This window comes from Thermobia domestica, chromosome 17, assembly GCF_964235325.1.
Source record: "Thermobia domestica chromosome 17, izTheDome1.hap1.1, whole genome shotgun sequence".
NCBI lineage: Eukaryota > Metazoa > Arthropoda > Insecta > Zygentoma > Lepismatidae > Thermobia > Thermobia domestica.
This window is the reverse complement of record NC_137470.1, coordinates 184676415-184697902: the sequence shown is the minus strand read 5'-3', so window position 1 is coordinate 184697902 and position 21488 is coordinate 184676415. Positions and strand designations below refer to the sequence as shown.

The 21488-nt window shown below is 35.8% G+C and overlaps 1 protein-coding gene across 1 annotated transcript in view; it reads right to left on the bottom strand.

Moving 5' to 3' along the window:
- The window catches only part of LOC145673866 (uncharacterized), a 34906-nt gene extending 17712 nt beyond the window's left edge, over positions 1-17194 (bottom strand). Inside the window, exons 1-2 of the mRNA XM_081743644.1 lie at positions 17108-17194; positions 5682-5740 (exon numbers count right to left, since the gene is read on the bottom strand). Coding sequence (XP_081599770.1) covers positions 5682-5740; positions 17108-17125 — 77 coding nt within the window. The 5' untranslated portion in view covers positions 17126-17194. The remainder of the gene's footprint in view (positions 1-5681; positions 5741-17107) is intronic.
- Positions 17195-21488: the final 4294 nt, after the last annotated feature.

Genomic DNA, 21488 nt, shown 5'->3' with positions numbered 1-21488 from the left:
TAGCACTCTACACCCGTACACATCATACAAAAGGTGTGGGTAATTAATGTCCCTCATTTTTAGCAATTGTGGTACCATTCTGGGAATCTATACTTTGGAGAAACAGCATATTACGTGCATCAAAGTCAACTAATTATGAAATGTTATACTCTATTTTCAAAGAAAAAGAGTAAATATATATGGCAAACAATATTGAAAAATTAAAACAAAATATGTATGAATTATGAGGAATTATTAGCAACGGGCTTTACAAGGTGAACCGGGCAACCGCCTGGCATCCTATGCTTCAAAATATTGCTCTTGGTTTTTCAAAACGTGATTGAATAAAATCTCGAAGTTTACAAAATCCTAATTAAGTCGATTACAGTTTATAAGTAGACCATCTGCAGGACACCACAACATGCACCATGAATAAAAGTATGAGATTATTACTAAATACTAAATGAGATTATTTAGAAAGTATGATTTGTTATTTTTTTATTTTGTTTTATTTTTAATTTTCGTAACGATATTTTTGTTCAATTTCTGCTGCAAATAATCAGAATTACGTATTACTATTAATGAAAACTTTCAACGACGCAAAAAATAATATGTGTGTCTGTTCCGCGATCACATTTTGTAAAATTTATTAAATTTTACTGAAATTTGGCATCATTTTCTTGTAGTTTAAAAGACATGACTATTTATTTGAGATTGAATTGGTCAACAGTGTCAAAACTCATGAAAATACTTTACCCTGCAGTACTTTCTAACTTACTAACTTACTAGAAAATGGCTAACTTACGCGACTTTGGGGCTGCGACCCATGTTTGATTCATTTCGGGAGCTTATTCCTGGTGGAGTTCGGATTCCACATTAGTTGTAGGTCCACGTCTCATACATCCTCACTGTTGAAAAAAACGCTAAGTTCGGATCCAATAAAACAACCAAAAGTGGTGAATTGACCCCAGATAGGAAGGTTGTAAATATATATATTACTAAAATTTCCTATGATCAATTTCGTAACAAAAAATAAATTTTGATTAAACATTCCGCCATATTGATTAACTTTCAAAACACTCTTTCTTGCATTCATGCGATACTATTCATAAAGCTGTTTGGTTGCACTTGGTCCGAGCTTGATTCCTGGTGGGAGAGAGTTGAACTTCGAATACATTACAGTAATTAACCTTGGTGAAGAATAACAAATCACCTTTTAAAAAATGTTTCAAAGTGATTTTTGTAAATAAGTAATTAAAAAGAATCAGCAGGTATAATGAAATTACAGTCTATCTGTATAATTAGTAGGTATAATCAAATCTTTAAATTTTACGTCCCACGATTATGCCGGCTAGGCTAAAGGAGACGGTGATGATGAGAAATGAATGAAGAACGTGGGAGGAAACGGGAGAACCCCTTGCAAAACCACGCATTCGGGGTTTCTCACCCAATAATAATAATAATAATAATAATAACAATAAATGAGCGATGAACATATTTGTAAAGTTCCTGAATGAAATTGTTTATGTGTTCTGGTTGTTGAAAATTTCACACTTCAGTACACTTAAAGAAATATTACACATACGAGTTTTCTCCATTGTATTACAAATATAAACACCATAATTTCTATATCAATAGTTCCTTGTATGCTGCTCATCCAGAAATTTACACATTTTTTTAAACTTCCTATTGTTAGTATTATTTTTCATCACCAATAGAAACGAAAGAAGCTCTTTCAACTTTGCACGATTACTGTTTTGTTTGTAATTAAAAAAAAAAAAAAAAACATGTTATATATCAATCGTGATAAATCACAGTGAAAGTTTAACAAATTACAAGTAGTTTTGTTGTAATTAATAAAACTATATACAATATATTCATTTTATTAATTTAAATTTCATTAAGCTACTGCTTTTAAAATATTTTAATAGGTGTATAGACAATCATACATGCGTTTCGTTTGTATTACCATTTTTAATTTGATTTGTATTTTATAAATATCCAACACAAGAATATAACATCGCATAATTACGCTCCAAGAGCATTGTCAGAATAAACCTAAAACGAACGGAGAGATACAACAGGAAGGATATCTGTGATTTTTACTACATGTAAAAGTAAATCTATTTATCTGCACCTCCTCCTGTTTCTCTCAAAAATTCGCAAAATATGGTCTTTCTATGGCTTAGGGTTCCCGAGATATGGCCAATATTTGAAGAACGGTGGCCAGTTAGCCAATGACCACTGATTACTATTTGGTACCAAATGGTTCACCATTCTCTTAGGCAGTGGTTGTCAAACTTTCCGTTAACGCTGACCCTCTGTTTATTCGGAAAGTGATCTGCGGACCCCCTTGCAATGCTATCTGAAATTTCACATAGTATTTAAAAATATACTAATTAGAATTATCACTGACCACAAGAAGATCAAGAAAAATAATGCAATAGGGAATTTATTCTGAATATATATGATTGTTTCTTAGTGAACGAAATTTCAATTAAAAATACAGTAAATTTCAAGACTGCAAATCAATGTATTTTTTAAAGGAAATCCACTCGATAAACAATGTTCTCAAATGTGGGGTCACTAATGTGAGAAATTGAATTATATCTGTTTTTCCATAATTGCATATAAATCTGGAATATGTTTTGTCACCATCAAACTCAGGTCCGATTCACTTTAAGATTTTAATACTGCAAAGAGCAGAAAGAGTCTGTCCACATAAATAAGTGGTAGGGAAAGGAATCAAATGTTGTAATGCCTTTTTTTAGACAACTCTCCATATTCACTATGCTAAAACTTAGTAAAAGTAGGAAAACATTTCTAATTGATTTCTATTTAGTAACTGAAAGAATACTTCCTGCGTAACACGTGAGAGTTCCATTTTATTACAACATATTTCAATTTTTAAGCATCACGGACCCTACTTTGAGAACGACTGCTCTTTGGTATTGATCAAAACCAATATGATCCGTCTATGACTTACAGCACCCGAGATATGGCTCCTTAAATCTCCGGAAATCGGTCAATTTTTGGCCAACATGTCGGAAACGGTAAGAGTGATGCGATAAATTCCATAAGTTTCTCAGGTAGTTTTTGATGCTCTTTTGAATGGAGAGCTTTAAATAAAAAAAAACAAAAAAAAAAAACATCTCAAATAACAGACAGACAGATAGATATAGAAAATTCAGTTACGAACCTTTTAAAGTTCGTTGAAAAAAAAAACTCTCAAGAATAGCTTTTATCATTTAAGTGCAGTAAGAGTTATCTCATTTTGACCCATATTGGCATGGTGACAGATCTTAGTGGGCTTAGTGCGGATATAAAACATTCTGGTGTGGAGGCTTTTGGTTCCAGAGTTAAAGATCATCAAATTTGGTTTTGCGCAAATTATAAATCTATGCTAAAATCAACAAAGGATTTTCTTAGCACGATAGAGCTTACCAGTTGAATATTTATTTCAGAATAAAATGTTTGCAAATTTGCAGACATGCTATAAGTAAATTTTAGAACCATTTATGCGCTGCGTATGGCAGTCATTGTGAACGTATGTAATTCTGACCGGTTTAATTGGGACAACCCCTATGTTGTGTTGTGCTCACTTCTTATAACGTGCAATGCTCGCTTGAGTCTCTGTAGATTTTGGTGAGAGTTTCAAATTTGTCTCTTTTGTGAGATATGTTTAATCTTAATAGTTGGCGATAAAATGACACCCACTTGGTAGTCCCCCTAGGCGAGACATATTACAATGCTCGTCTCATTTTTGGGACGACAATTGACACAAGACGTGAAATTTACCCTGGGCAATTCTAATTCATCTAACAAGGCAGGGTATCTAGGTGTAACACGCCGATTGTGATAAGATTACACAGACATAAAGAACATCGAAAAAGAAGAGACACGTATTTTCTTTTATATCGACCAACAAGCCCATTGTTTTCGTTTCTTCTTTCTTCCTGCTCCTTATCACCCTTTTCGCTCATTTCCGTAACACATTGTGACAATGTTGTACACGTGATTGTTCCTTTTTCCGGATGTTCTACTCTCTTCTCATGGGTGCGTTCTACTTCATTGAATTGCGTCGACCATGGGTAGTATTACTTACATTAACATTTTCCGATATCTCTTCTCGTTCTCTCTATATTCCACATAATCTCATTTTGACCCCACTTTATGCCCCTATTTGACCCTTTCAATGCGCTTGTTGGCCTATATAAAAAAATACGTGTCTCTTCTTTTTCAATGTTCTTTATGTCTGCGCAATCTTATCACAATCGGTGTGTTACACCTGGGTACCCTCCTTTGTAAGTCTTAAGCCCTGAGCATAGTTTTAGTGTTACATGATCTATAGCAGGAGTAGTATAAATTGATAAAATGAAATAAAATCTTTTAGTTTAACGTTCGACGATTAGGCGTTTTAGACTAAGTGAGGTATTCTTTTCTTAATTTCATCCAGAAGTTATCAGAATTCTTCTGCCTCAGGAGAAGTACAGGAACACTGTGATAAAACGACATTCAGAACATATTTATTATTGCAGTGTATTGTGTAATTACTTGCATTGTCTTGAAACGTTGATAAATCGTTGAAACGTTATACTTTATCAATTTATATCTGGAAACACGGTGGCTGAGTGGCAAAGCGATTAAATTTGGTGAACGGGGTTTCTGGTTTGATCCCCGACCAAGTAAGTTTGTGTCGGACAACATCGTATGCCTGGGTTTTCCAGGGTTACTCCAGTTTCCTACCGCTTTTTCATTCCACCAATTTTTACTTTATCATTTACTTGCCTTAGTTATCCGTCTCGCTTAGTCTAAAACGCCTAATTGTGGAACGTTAAACTAAAAGATTTTATTTCATTTTATCAATTTATACTACTCCTGCTATAGATCATGTAACACTAAAACTATGCTCAGGGCTTAAGACTTACAAAGGAGGGTACCCAGGTGTAACACACCGATTGTGATAAGATTGCGCAGACATAAAGAACATTGAAAAAGAAGAGACACGTATTTTTTTTATATAGGCCAACAAGCGCATTGAAAGGGTCAAATAGGGGCATAAAGTGGGGTCAAAATGAGATTATGTGGAATATAGCGAGAACGAGAAGAGATATCCTAAAAGATTAAATGTAAGAAATACTACCCATAGTCGACGCAATTCAATGAGGTCATACAGTTTATGCATACATTTAGAAGAGACGCAAAAGCTTCTGCGATAATCGAGACGAGAAATTTTTTTCGAGGATTGAGACGAGACAAGACTTACAAAATTTAAGAGAAGAGAGGGAAAACTTACTGCGAGTCTGATATCGTCTCTTCAGCAACACTAATAGCTATTATTTATTGTATTAAAATTAGAATTAGGATAAATAAATACATTTTCTGGCTTTCGGCTTCCATGGCCATGTTAAACCGTCACATATTCGAGAGATAACATCCCTCCGGGATCACATTGAGAGGGGAATTGGATAGGAAAAAGGGAATGGCGAAGACAAAAGCGGCCTGAAGCTATTATACATGAGAAAAACTCACGAAAAACCTCACCCAGAATGACTGGTCTGAAAGAAGCTGTTACAACTTTTCGACCGAGTGTCCCCACCGGGAATGAAACCTAGGACCGCTCTTGCCTTCGGTGAGAGTGTAAATGACTATATTATTCTTTACATTTAATTGGAAACAAGGAAACAGATAAAAAAACTTACTTCATGGGTACTTCGGTATCCGATGATGCGAGGTAAAACACCATTGCCATGCACAACACCTACAAAATAATATAGAACAATATTTTTAAGAAAATGCCGATAAATTACAAAAAAAAGTGAACAAATTGATATAAAATTATGACAACTTGAATTCAATTATAATTCATTAGAATTAAATAGAAACCCATAAACGAATTATCAAATTGTGTTAATGACGATAAAAAAAATCGGATGTATAAAGGATGCTTATATTTATTTATTAGCCTTTTGATTGATATACAACTTTTTCCTTTATTTTCTTTTCCTCTTTTGTTTTGTTTATTTGTTTTACCCTTTGAATCCCAGCCCTGTAGATAGAGTGCAGAGCCTGGCGACCATGCTAAGCGGAGAGCATTAGGCAAAAATTAGTGCAAACAAATCATCAACCAGAATGGTTGCTAACTACATAATTGTTTTAAAATTATTGCCATGAACATTTGGGTCTTCTGTAGTCCAGTGTTTAGTGCGTTGGCCTCATTATACTGTTTTTGTGATATAAAGCACACAAGAACAAAAACACACGTCTCATAAATAGCAACGGTTCGTACTTTCAGCAACAGATGGCATAACGATCGTGATTTTCTCATTGCTTGAAAAGGTCACGTGCTCTAATGTTGTCACATAAAGACGTAAACTTTGGTCCTCTCCGACCAGAAAAAAATCCCACGTTTTCGTAGGCAAAATAATATAAGAATATTTCCTCTTCAGCTGTTTTAAACGAGCTACGCACGGACTGTACGTAGTGCTAGAGAAGAATACTGGCTCGACTACGTACGTAATGGTACTCAAGCGGTCAATGGTGTTATTTTGTTGATTTCCTTACAATATATCTTTCTCTGTCAAACTCAATTCACATTAAATATAAATGTAATATCATTTCAATTAAATTTATGAATCCTATAATTTAATTTTCATCAACCAAGAAACTATTAAACAAATTTCAATAAATAAATAAATAGGGGAAGTGCGCACAGTACCGGACGTTACCCAGTACCGGACAGTAGTTGTAGAGTCCATATCCGATAGATGACAGACGTGTACTGGCTATCATCACCATTGTGTAAGTTCAAGGTGTAGGTGAGCAAGTTGTGACTTGTATCAGGCCATTGTGGAGAAAGATATTGGCGTTTGTAGCTGAATTGCTGTGTACGTTGGTGCTGTATGTTAAGTTTTGTCTACTGTGTCGACTGTACGGGTAAGCACGTGAGCATTTTATTACATATATGACTTCTCTTATTGTGTGATGTACCCAAGAATGCTAATAAATATTGAATTACGGAACGTGTTACTACGCGACCCAACATTATATGTTAACGTGTTAATTTCCCAGTACCGGACAGCATGTATGTTCCCAGTATCGGACAAGGACACAATGTCGTCGTTACGGAAATTTTAGTAGCGTTTCTCGTTGTTGTTTTTTCCAGGCAAGATGGCAAGCAAGAATGGGGGGAAATGGGTGGAAGAGGATGACGAAGGCAACGCAAGCAGTCATGGAAGGGCAAATGAATCTGAGGGTAGCAGCACGTAACTTTCTGGTACCTAAGGGCACTTTAGAGGATAGAGTGAAAGACTTCAAAATTGGAAACAATAGAAATGATTCCTTAAATGGGCCGTTTTGATACAACATTTTCAGAAATGGAGACGCAGCTTGTTAATCATCAAAAGGACATGGACAACCAATTGCTGTCGATGAACAAAAAGAAGTTTTTCACTTTACATGGTGTAAAACACAGTTCTGTTAGCACGATTTCTCGCTCAGCTCAAGAAAGGTCTTCATTCGACCCTAGTATGCCGTCAACTTCAAGACAATTTCAGAAAGTAGCTCAAGAGATCTACTTAGTCACAAGCGAAACAAACAGCAGGTTACCAATGAGAAGAAACAGAAGTGAAACCAGCCAAATTCTAACATCTACGCCATACAGGAAAGCATTAGAAGAAAAAGTAACAGGAAATAAAGCACAAATGATAGAAGAAACGAAACTGAAGAGCATGCAGTTTCAAGTAGACGAAGATAACTCAACGAAAAGGTAGCTAATAAAAGCGAACAGACAGGTGTAAAGAAAAGTAAGAAGTCAATAAGAAAAAAACTGACTTTGACACCAGTGGCACAGATAAGTGCAGCAGTGGATTAAAAGCCATCATCACTGAATGCATCATTTGTTCTGAAAGTGGACGAAGAGTGAGTGCAGTGTATTTTGTGTCACAAATGGGCTCATGTTGCATGCACAAATCAAGAGAATATTGACTATTATTTATGTGATTGGTGCAAATTTGTTTAGTGCTTGTTTATGTTCAGGTGAGATAGGACTAATTTACATTTTCATACTCCTTGTTCAGTACTGGGATATTCGCTTGACATTTCTTTGTTTGTATTATTATTGTTTCTGCAACGAGATGTGTTTTATTTACTTAAATATTTATAGAAGTGCCTTCAGACGTTATTTACGTTTATATATCATACTATTCGTTGCATATAAAAGGAAACAAATGTATTTTATGTTGTGTCCGGTACTGGGTAACGTTTCTGTGTATGTGTGAATTTGAACCTGATTTTCATTTTCATTTTAAACATATATGCACTCCATTGTTGTAGTTTCTTTTACGTCAGCTCTTATAATACATGTCCAACTTTAATATGGTTGCATTACTTTTATGATGTACCTCTTACTTATCTCGTGAATTCGAAAAATCCTTAGGTGTCCGGTACTGTGCGCACTTCCCCTAAATAAATAAATAGTAAATACATAAAATAAGATAAATGTGTAAAATCATACCATTACATTTATATTAACTTGTAAGAGAAAAAGAAAAAAAAGACACATTTTCCCATACAAAATAACGGGCTGAGAAAATTGTGACATATGTGTTTAACACACTTAAGGAAATGAGTGGATTCTGGATTCCTTTCTTATTATAAAGAAAAGATTCAAATCGAAATCTAGTTTGATTTAAATTTGTTATTTTAGAAGTAAAACAGAGAGAATCTACATAGAAGGCATCCACATTCAGAGAGGGCGCACTGACCTTTGGACTTTGCCCGGTTCTCAGATATCTTCTTCGCATTTGCATAATCTCAACACATACTCTGACAACAGTAGTACACAAGAACCCCACTTGATTTGCAATCTCTGACATAGAGTGAAGGTAAAAATCTGTCCTCGGTGGAACTGCCTAAATCCCGTAATTTTCCCATTCCACTTGACATGACTACTGCGCCTTGCAGCTACATGTCCTGCCTATTTAACTAAACGCAATTAATTTAGACAACACATATGTAGGTGTGACAATGCGAGAACTTCAAACAGTCAAGCGTACCTAATTCGCTGGCACGTCAGTGTACATGTAGTTACACAGATGCACTACATTACAGGGATGGCTTTCCTAATATCTGCTGCAAGAAAAGGGTTTTCCCATATTTTAATATTTAATTCACAACTGATTGTGATTTATTTAAACTTTGTAATAAAAGGGTAGAGGATGTTACGTATCACCCTAAAGGTAAAGAAAGGATTGCATATATTTGCGACAATCCACCAGACCTGAGATTCAAGAGGAAGGTTTCACAATTTTATGAAGATGATGTAGTCACCACCGCAGACAGTTCTGCCTTACTTAATCAGGAAGCCCATTTTGAGAGAGTGAGTAAATGTCAGAGGCGTTTTGTAACAATTGTATAACAATATAGAAAATATTGTTCAGCTAGGATCGAACCCGGACTATCTAGGTGGCCTGCAGAAATGTTACTTTGGCATGTCCTAACAAAGCGAGCCATAGTAGCACAGTGATAGACCGTCTAGCTCTAGTGTGTGGGACCCTGGTTCGATTCCCGCCAAGTAAGTTTGTGGTGGAGAACATTGTGTCTGTGATTTTTCTCGGCGTACTCCCGTTTCCTCCCAGCTTCAACCATAATCTCTTTTAGCCTAAAGGGCATAATCGGACGTTAAACTGAAAGATTTCATTTCATCTTCATTTCTTCCCGCTCTGTAGGTACTTGATGTTAACAAGTATCAGTGCCATTGAAGGAATTTGGTTAGAATATTGAAATTAACCCAATTGTATGCAACGAACGTGACATTTACGTGTAGTTGTACCAAAAACATATCTTGGGATCACCTCTATCAACAAACTAAACTCCCAACTTCAACACTCGATATTCTAGTAAATATTGATAATGGCCCATCAACCAGTTCTTGAGATTTTGTTTGTGTTCTGGACGGACAGACACACACAGCCAGACAGCGTAAGTATATAAAGGTCTTATAGCAAACTATATATTTTTTTTAAAAAAGTGAGTAAATTTTGGACGAAATATTGAAAGAGCAATTTAAAAATAAATGGTTTCCTTTAAAAAAAAAAAGAATAAAATATTATTTTGATCAGCATTTCTCACAGAATTTTACATCAATCAAGCTTATTCAAACATATTACATCATGATACACCACTTTCTTGGCCCGATAATTCACTTGCATTAGATTCAATAGTAAATTTATTGAGTGGTTTGAATGATAAAGTTCGTGCAATGAAGTGTACAACAATAATTGAGTTAATTGGGCCAATACACGACATCTCTCGCAACTGCATTCCATTAGAGAGACTACAAAGCTTAGTGAACTCCATGACAAGACCCAATCAATTATTAACTTAAACCAAAGCAATTTCTCAACGTAACTAAATTTCCCTTTACCTAAAAATGTACATCACATTTTGTTAAATATCATCCATTGCTGCATACACCAATCAACCAGAACATTATACCACTACCTAATGTCTGACATGTCTATGTTAGGTAAGCTGGAGCAATAGAGTTTGGCATGGAAGGAATGAGGCCTTCGCAGTTGACTGTAGGCATGACGCACTACAGTTGCACAAACAAGTTTGTCAATTTATATAAATTCTGCGGAGAGGGTTGAGATGAACTTTGATCTAATCTGTAATGATATTCGAAAAATGTTCAAGTTGGCTAAGATCGGCTGTGCTTGGGGTGCGTTGCAGGAATTGAAATTTGCTATTGTGCTCCTCGAACCACTGAAGTAAACGTGGCTTTTTTGACAAGAAGTGTTCTCACGCTTAAAGATGATATTCCCAGCTGGAACTATAGAACCAACATGAATAAGTGTGCGTAATCAACAATGAGCTGTCGATGGGTAGAAGCTGTCATGGTGACATCCACACACACTATTTAGCCCCTGAATGATCATGTGAATGCTCCCCAAATCATAATGAAGCCACTGCTGGTCTGTGGTCATCCTACTGTGCATATTTTGGATAAGTGTTCCCTTGTCGAATGATTAATCCTGATCAGATCATCGATGTTATGAAGTCAGTATCGTGATACATCGGACCATGCTCTGCTATTTGGGAACATGTAGTACTAGATGACCTTTTACCAAATGCGGAAACACCACCTGAATATGTGGCTCCGTTTACGAGTTATTCGGGTTTAAATATTTGACCTTTGACCTCGATGGTCAGTACTTTTGGGACATGTAGTACTTGATGAATGCTTGTGTAATTTCTGTTATGTTACATAGGGGTTGATAAAAGATAACGAATACACTCCTGCTATTGGTTAATATTCTCTGCTATATTAAATAGGGGTTGTAATCTGTGCTATATTAAATAGTGGTTAAAAATAGGCCATACTCTTTTATACATAGGGAGCTGCGAAAACAGGTGTTCATAGTCTCTGTGTAATATCTCCTATGTTAAAATAGGGGTTGAAAAAAAGTGGCTGTAAAAGAGAACGAATACACAACTTAAAAAGGCAGTAAAAGAGAACGAGTTTTCGAGGTATTCAATTTTTCGTAGCTGGACGGTACGGAGGGCATCACGTGTCATGCGACACTGGAAAATTGAGTCCTTGCTATCAGGAGGCCCTGTAAAAAAATGGCGATTTTTCAGCTACCGGGTATCAGGTGACGCTCATCTACTAGTGAATTTTAAATCTGTGCACACCTGTATATCTTGCTATTTCAAACAAAATATTGTTATGCTGAGTGGCACACGCCGGCGTCTCCTCGCCCAAAAAAGGGAAGAATGAGCAAATCCTAAGTGAAAACGATGCTCATTGTCTTTTTTGACATCAAAGGCATCGTCCACCATGAATTTGTTCCTCCTGGACAAACCGTCAACGCCAAGTTTTACGTGGAAATGCTCAAGAGACTCAAACGAAGGGTCAATCGGGTCCGACCAGACATAGGAGCCGACTGGAAGCTGCACCACGACAACGCCCCGGCTCACACCGCCTTTCTTGTGAACAGCTACCTGACCAAGGTCGGCATCCCAACGCTTCCGCAGCCGCCCTACAGCCCAGATGTGGCTCCACCGGACTTCTTTTTGTTTCCTCGCCTGAAACGCCAGATGAAAGGCAAGCATTTTGAGACGACAGAGGGGATCCCAGCAGCTTGCACCGCGGCTCTCAAGGCTATTCCGGAGAATGACTTCCGTGACGGGGGCGTATATATAAAAACTAATAAAACCTAATAACTTTTGAACCACTCAACCAATCTCCATCAAATTTTCAACATATATGAGGGTCGGGCCTCGGGTGTTTTGTATTGTTTCACTTTGACGAGCCACCGTAGGGGAGGGAGAGGGGTATATATATGTATGTAAAAAATGAAAATAAAAATGACTGCTTTTGTGACTTCATCACTCTTGAACCGCCCGACTGATTTCAATCACATTTTCAACATATGAGTTAATGGGCAGGGATTGCTTTAGGCTATTCACTTTTACGATGCAACTTAGAGGAGGGGGAAGGGGAGAGACGTTTAAAAATGATCAGAAATGACCGATATTATTGCCGAATCCATAGTTTTCTAGGTCGATGAGAGAAACAGTGACACTTCTTATGCCGTTTCAATCCTAGTTCAGCCCTGATAGTTTTGGAGGGGGAGGTACAACGTAGGGGAGGGGGATAAAATTTAAAAATGATCGAAAGTGACTAAAATTAGTGCCGAATCTATAGTTTTAGGAGTAGCTGAGATTAATAGTGACAATTTTGATGCCGTGTGCTGGAGCACACAGGAGGGGAAGGGGGAGCTATATAATAATAATAATAATAATAATAATAATAATAATAATAATAATAATAGAAAATGACCAATATTAGTGTCTAATCCATAGTTTTCGGGATCATTTAGATGAACAGTGTCATTTCCGATCCCGTTTAAATCCAAATTCATACAAAGATTGTGCATTTAAATTAATTATTTCAACCCAGCGAAGTGGGTAATATATGCTAATACATATAAGATATTCAAATGTTGAAGCTACGTAGGTCCTACCCTTCTGGTCTATAGAACCTCAAATGTTGTTCATTTTCATTTCTTATGATGTTCTGATGCTCTATCAGATGTGCTATGTGGCAATCAGATTTGGGCGACACCTTGTGGGACCATCTCCCTGTTGACTTCCGCGAACGGTTTCGTTGTCCCGTCGTTAATGTATTTAGTGTGACATTTTGCATTTTTGGCATATTTTTCTTATAATCTATGGCAATTTTTTAACAATTGAAGGGTAAGGAAAAAATCAAGGAATGCCCATGTATGTGCTTTTTCGGGTGCTTTGTCCTACCTGTTGGAGACTCTTGGTACTATTTGACTGTATATGCCATGCATATGTAGATGTAAAAATGTTCATGTAGAAAGATGTAACTAGCCCTATTCTTCTTACGCGGTTTGCAATATTAAATCACAGTTTTCTCGAAAATGAAGTTTATGACATTCCTTCTTTTTTCCCCTTACTCTTCAATTTGACTTGAAAGAGAATCTATAAACAACAATATCACATAAAGAAAAATATCATATATAGGAGGGGCGCAAAATAGCTTCAACCAATATGTGAAGCTTGCTTGTTTTGGAGAAAGTTACTTTGTGCCCTCTCTGAATACAGTCATCCAAAGAAATTTGACTCAAACAACTCGTACTACTGATTTTCCCCTCAAAATATATGTTTGTAGGTTTTAGCTACCGGGGGCTGCGGTGGCTCAGTGATTGAGCGTTCATTTCTGGTGCTCATTGACTGCGCCATTCATTCAATCCCTGCTCGCACCAAGTAAACTTTGCGGACAAACACTGTGTGAGCGAATTTTCTTTGGGTTCTCCCGTTTCCTTCCATTTACTTCATACCGCCATTTTCTTCATTTCAAATCATTACCTCCTCTTTTAGCCTAATTGGCATAATCATGGGACGTAATACTTAAAGATTTAATTTCATTTGTTTTAGCTACCTTGGTAGGCCTCATATTGCTTTTGAAAATATTACTTATATGTAGCTAAGTTTTCATTAAGTTTCATTGACGTACACTTAGTAATTATGAAAATAGAAGAAAAGAATCGAAATATATTGCGACGTTTTTAAATATATTACATCTGTGCTAATATATCGAAAATGTATGTGTGTGTCTAATCAGATAAATATGTGGATCTCTTATCAGATTTATCGCAAAGAATAGATTTACTTCGATTCACCAAATTTAAAGGTAGATCTTCACCAGATATAATCGCGGACGAAGCCTTCATTTCAATTTTCGAATTGAGGGTGGATTTGAGACGATGGGGAGTCACACTGTATATGCTAAAATTACAGTGAAATCATAGTGCCTGTGAGATATGCAACCCAACCGTTCTTACTGTTGTCCAGGTGGTATACCTTTCATATCTTTAGATTCTTATGCATTAGACCTATTCTTGTTCTTTTCATGCAAAGAATGGCCTATTTGTAATATATTTCACGCATTGCTTTACCTTCAAATATTTATCAGACTGGCAACACATTTTACTGCATGCCTAGATCATTATGATACATTTGATAATGTAATATCCTATCCGAATTTTGTATATTGTTTTCTTGGCAATTTGATGGAAATTGTAGTCAAGAACTAAACTAGAAATAAATAACTGTATTTAATCATAATGCATGTGCATTGAAACAGGGAAGGAACAGTTCCCAAACTTGCAAATATCGAGTCTATGTGGCAATAAAATTGGTATCTTAAGATAGAAGTTTACAATGGTGATATCTATAAAAAGATAAGTTCATTCAGCCATGAACTACTTGTTCTGGAGAGATGTGAAGTGCGATAGTGACTTTCTGCGGGAAAAACATGTCTAGTTATTCAGAATATATTGGAAAATTATAGACATAATACAGTGTCCCGCTCAGATAACTTTACCCAATTAAAACGTAAATTATAACAGTGTAATCCAATGATGAAGACAACGGGAACTAGTTTTTATCCCCCCTTCTTTTAGCAAAATATTATCAAAATTAAACATTTACTACCCTTGTTCTGAGTGGATAACATATTGAGTGCTCAACTCCTCTTGATAGATTTCTGATTAAGTAGTGACTCTATACAGTACTGAACATTCTTTCTGGCGTTGGAAGCATTGACTTTTTCAGTTTGTCTCAAAATTACTTTTAATTATTATTAAATCCTTCGTGGTTTTTAATTTCCAAAATTTCGCAACACACCAGTTGGGGACCACTGCTCTACGTTGTTAAAAAACTGGAAGTTACAAATACGGAAAACAATCAAATGTAAATTGTTGTGTAGAAGTTTTTGCGTTTGTATTTGTTTATATTTTCTTAACACGTTTTTATTTTATTTATTTTTATGTTTTTGTTTTTGTTAATGCTTAATTTTGTAGTTATTAATTTATTTTTGAACGAGTGGGTGATTGCTTAAATGGTTTCATCGTATCTATTGATACATTCGATGATACACTATGATTAGAGCAAGATTTTCTTTCTTTTTCTTTTCTTTTTTTTTATAAACATCATTTTATGATGCAAATATCGTCGACTGATTGTGCGCTACTAAAAACTGACCACAATATAGTAAAAAGACAGTGGGACATCTAGGTCCCCTCACTTTTTTGAGTAACATAAATAATCTAAGATATTATTTATATATTTTTGAAAGTTTATATTAAGCACATGATATTATCACAGTCTGGGTTCTGGCTGCTCCCCCAGTTTTTACCTTCTAGATCCGCCACTGTAAAACGCTAACATAAAAAGGAATAATGCCATTTGCATATAGCTGTATATTATTCATGAATATTACTGGTGCGGTATTTTTATGCTCGCATTCAATTATTGCTGATAGCATAATAAGAAAGGCGCAGACCAAAGTTGAATTTCTGCCACCTCATACTATATTATGTTAATATATAGTGTGCAAAACAGAATAATTTGCTAACTAAAACTACCACACTGTAAAGTGTGAAAAGCAAATCTCCAAGCTCTCTTTTCTTCTTAAGAATGTTAATTATTCCCCAATTACTTTGCACAAGGTACAGAGTAATTATTGCGTGATTATGTGTGTGAGAGTATATGTATTTTTTTGTTATTTACACTTTCACACTTTTTGCACAAAGATAAAATGTAATTATAAAAACTATTGAATGTAACATAGACCAATATGAATGCGACCTCTGATAACGTAGAAGAACAATGGGTGTTCAAACAGCGGGACACATGCTTCAAGTAGTTTATAGAATTATCCAAAGGTGTCACCAGTGTAAATGTATTAAAGGGTAATAATTGGGGCATTAAACTTTTAAAAAGTAACTGATTCAATGAATTTTTTTTAAAATATAACATCTAAATAATGGCATTTTCTCAGAGTGAATACTATTTGTGAAGTGTAGTATATTTTGCAGTAGTGCTATGCACATTCAATTCTCTTGAAAAATTTTAAAACTATACTGTAGCTTCTGCGTATCAGTGTTCCCTGTGATATGATACGAACTGATTCGTAAATCAGGACTAAAATCGTGTCTGTCTAGTCTGATTTTATTTTCCGAAAATAACATTGTACTCTATTTACCTAGGCAGAGGTATTATGCAAGTTTAGCAAAATTATAGTGGTCAGTAGCTTTTCCCAATGATTAAAAAATATTGATGTGATGGTCCGGTGGAAATTACGAAGCTACAGTAATGGATAGATATAGAATTAAGATACAATGTATACAAACTCATATTAATAATGTCTTCAGTACCCAGTTATTAATTTTCATAAGATACGCTTTCACTTCTTATAGTGTCAAAAACCTTACTTTTTTCATATAGATGTTATGTGTTCTAACAGAATGATACACTGCACATCCTGTGAAGTATGCAACATGTTTACTGTTCAAATACCATATTCTAATATAAATATTCCGTAACTAGTACTGGGCTTCAAATATAGACACAGCAACATATGGAGAAATGCTAACATACTGAATTACTCACGTGTCTGGAACATGTGAAGTCATCTTATTGTTGAATTTTCAGATATGTTTTCTTGTAGTATTTTCTGAGTCCAAGCGTCACTGCACCTATACACTAAGAGCAATATAAAAGTAAGCAAAGACGATTGGAATTTGCTTACCGATACCTTACCCGCCATCTTGAGCACCAGAAGGCGAGTTGAAGGTTCCACTCGCTGGGCACCGGCTAAGTGAACAGCAGCCTGTTGTTAGGAAACTGTGACGCTTCTGTGCACACGTTCACTTTATATGGCGAATGTGGCGGAACCTTTCAAAGAATAACCAAAAGAAATTTTATTGACTAGTGTTTTCAACTCATATTATTATTTAATAAGTGTAAATATGCGTCTGCCTGAAACAATTAATAACAACTTTTCAATTAAAAAAATGGCATAACAATGCAAAAGCTTGTATTGTAAAACATACTTTCAATTAAAAATGGAAGTTGGTATTTTAAATGAAAGTCTGTAAGTTAGACTGGTAATCTCCATGCATGGCCAAACTTAATAAAGCACTAACTTTGCTCTTAGCTGCTATGCACCCAGACTCTTCTGTTGGGGTAGTCCACGAGTGTGCAGGATGCTTCGAAAAGAACTTCACAACTTCGTAAATTTATGCCAGTTTATAGAGACCATTTACAGAGCTACTTTTAGTGTCATTTGTAATAATGTACAAGGGCCGTTTGGAGAGTAACCTCTGATTGATTGAAAGAAACACCGAAGTAAATAAGAAGAGATTATTATATACATCTGAAAACTACTACTTTACTATATTTTCCAATATAGTTAAATTAAACATTCAAGCACTTATTGTATCTTTGCACTAGCTTAAAAATTTCATTAGCGGGTCATTCTATATCAACTTAACACACTGTTTTATACTGACTCTTTCAGATTTTGATGATTTTTAAGTCGCGTGAAGATATCATAGCAAGTTTGAAAAATACCCAATTTCATCCTTCTAGGTTGATTAGTTTTCGAAATTTTACGGTTCGAAATTTCTAATTTTGGTCAAAAAAGTGCATATATTACCTTCTTTAACTTGATATATCTCGGCTCCTAATTAATGTATCGAACTAAAACTTATGTCATTGCAAAGGCATTGTCTTAAGTTTTTTTAGATATATAAAAATAATTTTCTAAAATGAATTTTCGAAAACTCGAATTCGAATTTTCAAATTCGAATTTCTCGAAAAAGGGCAATTTTAAATTTGGAAAAAAATATATGTACGTTAGGCCTTCATAAAGATACCGTCAAAATATAATTTTGGGATCGTAATTGGATCAAAAGATACAGACTTCGAAGGAATTTGTGTGAATAAATAAAAAATGTTTTACGTGATTTGCATAGTGTTCACTGAACCTTCCTTGCGCTGTAATATTTGACAATCATTCAAACTACTCAACTAATTAAATATTGAACTTTGGCACAGAAAGGAACCAACCTAGCTACTAACCAATAATAGGAGGGGGAGAACCTGTGATCTAAAACCTTCCCGCGCAGAAAAAGTGCCACTCAGTCTATATTCCAAAATCTTGTTGGTGTGAGCATAAGTTTAGAAAGTTCTTACGGTATTTATACTGTGCAGCTGAATCATCCGAAAAGTAGAAAATTTTCTCAGGGGCAGTATTATGTTTGTTTCGAAGGAATTCCACAAGCTCCCTCTGAAAGGAGTAGAATGCCACAGTATTGTGTTCCTTGAATTGCCACAGTATTGTAGTCAGGTATTTTGACCAAGTTATAGTGGTGATTTTTGTTACTTTGTCGGTGATAAATGACGAAGGGATGAACTGTAGCTGTGCTTCATCAGGTACAACAAAGTCATAATTTTCCGCGAAGTCACAAACAACAACAAATTCACTTTCAGAAAATTTTCTATAACATGGTTGAAAAATAAACTTGTTACTTTGCTATGAAGTCATGATAAAGATCATTTAATTTTTGACGAAATAGCTCAATAAATTCGGATGATGGCTTCTGAAGAGTTTCTAATGTACATCTATCAACAGACAACCATTCAAGAAAAGTCATAGTTTCAATTAAACTTTCCTCTACGGCGTCTTCCAGCAGAGTTTTGATGACGTCAGTTCCTGGGCAAGAAGAGCAAGTTCCTCCAGAACAGTCCTCAGACACAGGTTCACACGTCATGAGATGTAGGCAGCAGTTCTTGTAAGTTGTTATGGAACCATTTGTTAGAGTTTTTAACTTGGCATTTTCTATCATTAACTTCAAGTTTCAGTCTTTTGTGTGCGTTCCATTAGCTCCAACTAACACGAAATTTTTTAATCTGCAAATTTTGAAAACCATATGTTCATATAAGGGAACTACTCTTTAAACATCTGACATACTTCCCGCAAATTACACAAAAGAAGACTTTTAGAAATTTTAACTTTCTTTCTGCTACTGTCTTTCACTGTAAGGCAGTCTTTTATGCCTGGCATAATCATTACTTTGGCACAATTATTTGACAGCCTGGTGTTTTCTGATGGTACACGATGCGTTTCTATTACTTACTTTGTGGTGGACAAACACCGTGTGCGTGGGTTTTCTCGGGGTTCTCCCGTTTCCTCCCACTTTCTTCATTCCACCATTTAATTCATTATTCATCATCACCGTCTCCTTTAGCCTAACCGGCATAATCGTGGGACGTAAAACTCAAAGATTTCATTTCATTTTCGTTTTTCTGTTACTTGTATCTCGCGATCCCATCACGATCCCAAAATTGTATTTCGACAGTATCTTTATAAAGGCCTAACTTACATGTGAGATTTTTCCACAAATTTAAAGTTGACCTTTTTCGAGAAATTCGAATTTGAAATTTCGAATTCGATTTAAAAAAAACTAGTACACGTCCATTGATTTATAATCTAAGAAAAGCTTAAAACAATGGTTTTGCAATGACGTAAATCTTAGTTAGGTACGTTAATTCGCTAATTAGAAGTCGAAATGTTTTTAATTAAAGAGGTAATATATGCAATTTTTTGACCAAAATTGGAAATTTCGAACCGTAAAATTTCGAAAACAAATCAACCTAGAAGGTTGAAATTTTGTATTTTTGAATCTTGCTATTATGTAATCATGTGACGTAAAAATCATCGAAATCCGAAAATGTGAGGAAAAATGTGTGTTTTTTGTGCTGATTTCATATGGAATGACCGTGGCATAAAAAATATCTCACATGTGCCTTCAGCCACTGTACTTGCTATATCCTAACCTCTGTGTCACTACGTCATACAACAGAGTCCTAGAAATTTGTGGAAGTTCATCAGAAAGTTTCAAGATTATGAAACGTCGATTTTCACGAACGTTTCATCAATTTTCTGAACGAGTTCATCACTGACCACTGATGGCCTGCCACTCTCTCTTCGTTTTAAATGTTTGTTCGTCCACTTTTAAATGAACGAATCCATTCACGAATAACTCCTTCACTCATCACACTGGTCCATACACGGCAAACATTTTACGGTGAATAACTGCTGGCGGATATTGTTTTGCCGTAAGGAAACGTATAACAGCTCGAACCTCGCACTTGGCGAGGTTTTCTATTGCAGCATATATTTTGAGACGGTACAAAGATTGTATTAGTAATCAGAGAACATTATATATTACTTCGTAATCTTGTATAATACCTGACAAGTTCAATGTGAAATTCATTGGTAAGCTCCGGAACATCCCATCTAAAGTCGATTTCCTGACAAACCTACATCACCAGGTCGAGCATCACTTCGTTAACTGCTCTTGCTCTGAGTCAGTATGAAGTCAGTATGGGTGGTTAATAAACTTTATCTTTTTATTCATTCCCAAAAGTAAAAATCGAGAGCTGCTCACGTATGCCAAGATAGCCCCCCCCACTTTAGAAAATTGAAACAATGACTAGGTCATTCGTTTGTACTACGTTTGTACCGTTTGTACCGAAAATATTTTCGTTTGTACCATTTTCCTTATAGGGTTACTTCAGAGGTCGACTGGGGGGGCTATCTTGGCGCCAAGATAGCCCCCCGTATCACAGCACAAAAAATTGGAATACACCATTCGAAAGCAAATCGTTTGTACCGTTTGTACCAAAAAAGTTTTGTTTGTACCCTGATAGTTTTCGAGAAACAGGGGATGACATTTGGGGGGGCTATCTTGGCGCCAAGATAGCCCCCCGTGTCACAGCACAAAAATTTGAAATACACCATTCGAAAGCAAATCGTTTGTACCGTTTGTACCGAAAAAAGTTTTGTTTGTTCCCCGATAGTCTTCGAAAAACAAGGAATGACATTTGGGGGGCTATCTTGGCGCCAAGATAGCCCCCCCGTATCACAGCACAAAAAATTGGAATACAACATTCGAAAGCAAATCGTTTGTACCATTTGTACCGAAAAAAGTTTTGTTTGCACCCTGATAGTTTTCGAGAAACAGGGGATGATATTTTGGGCGGTTGGCTATCTTGGCGCCAAGATAGCCCCCCCGTATCACAGCACAAAAATTTGAAATACACCATTCGAAAGCAAATCGTTT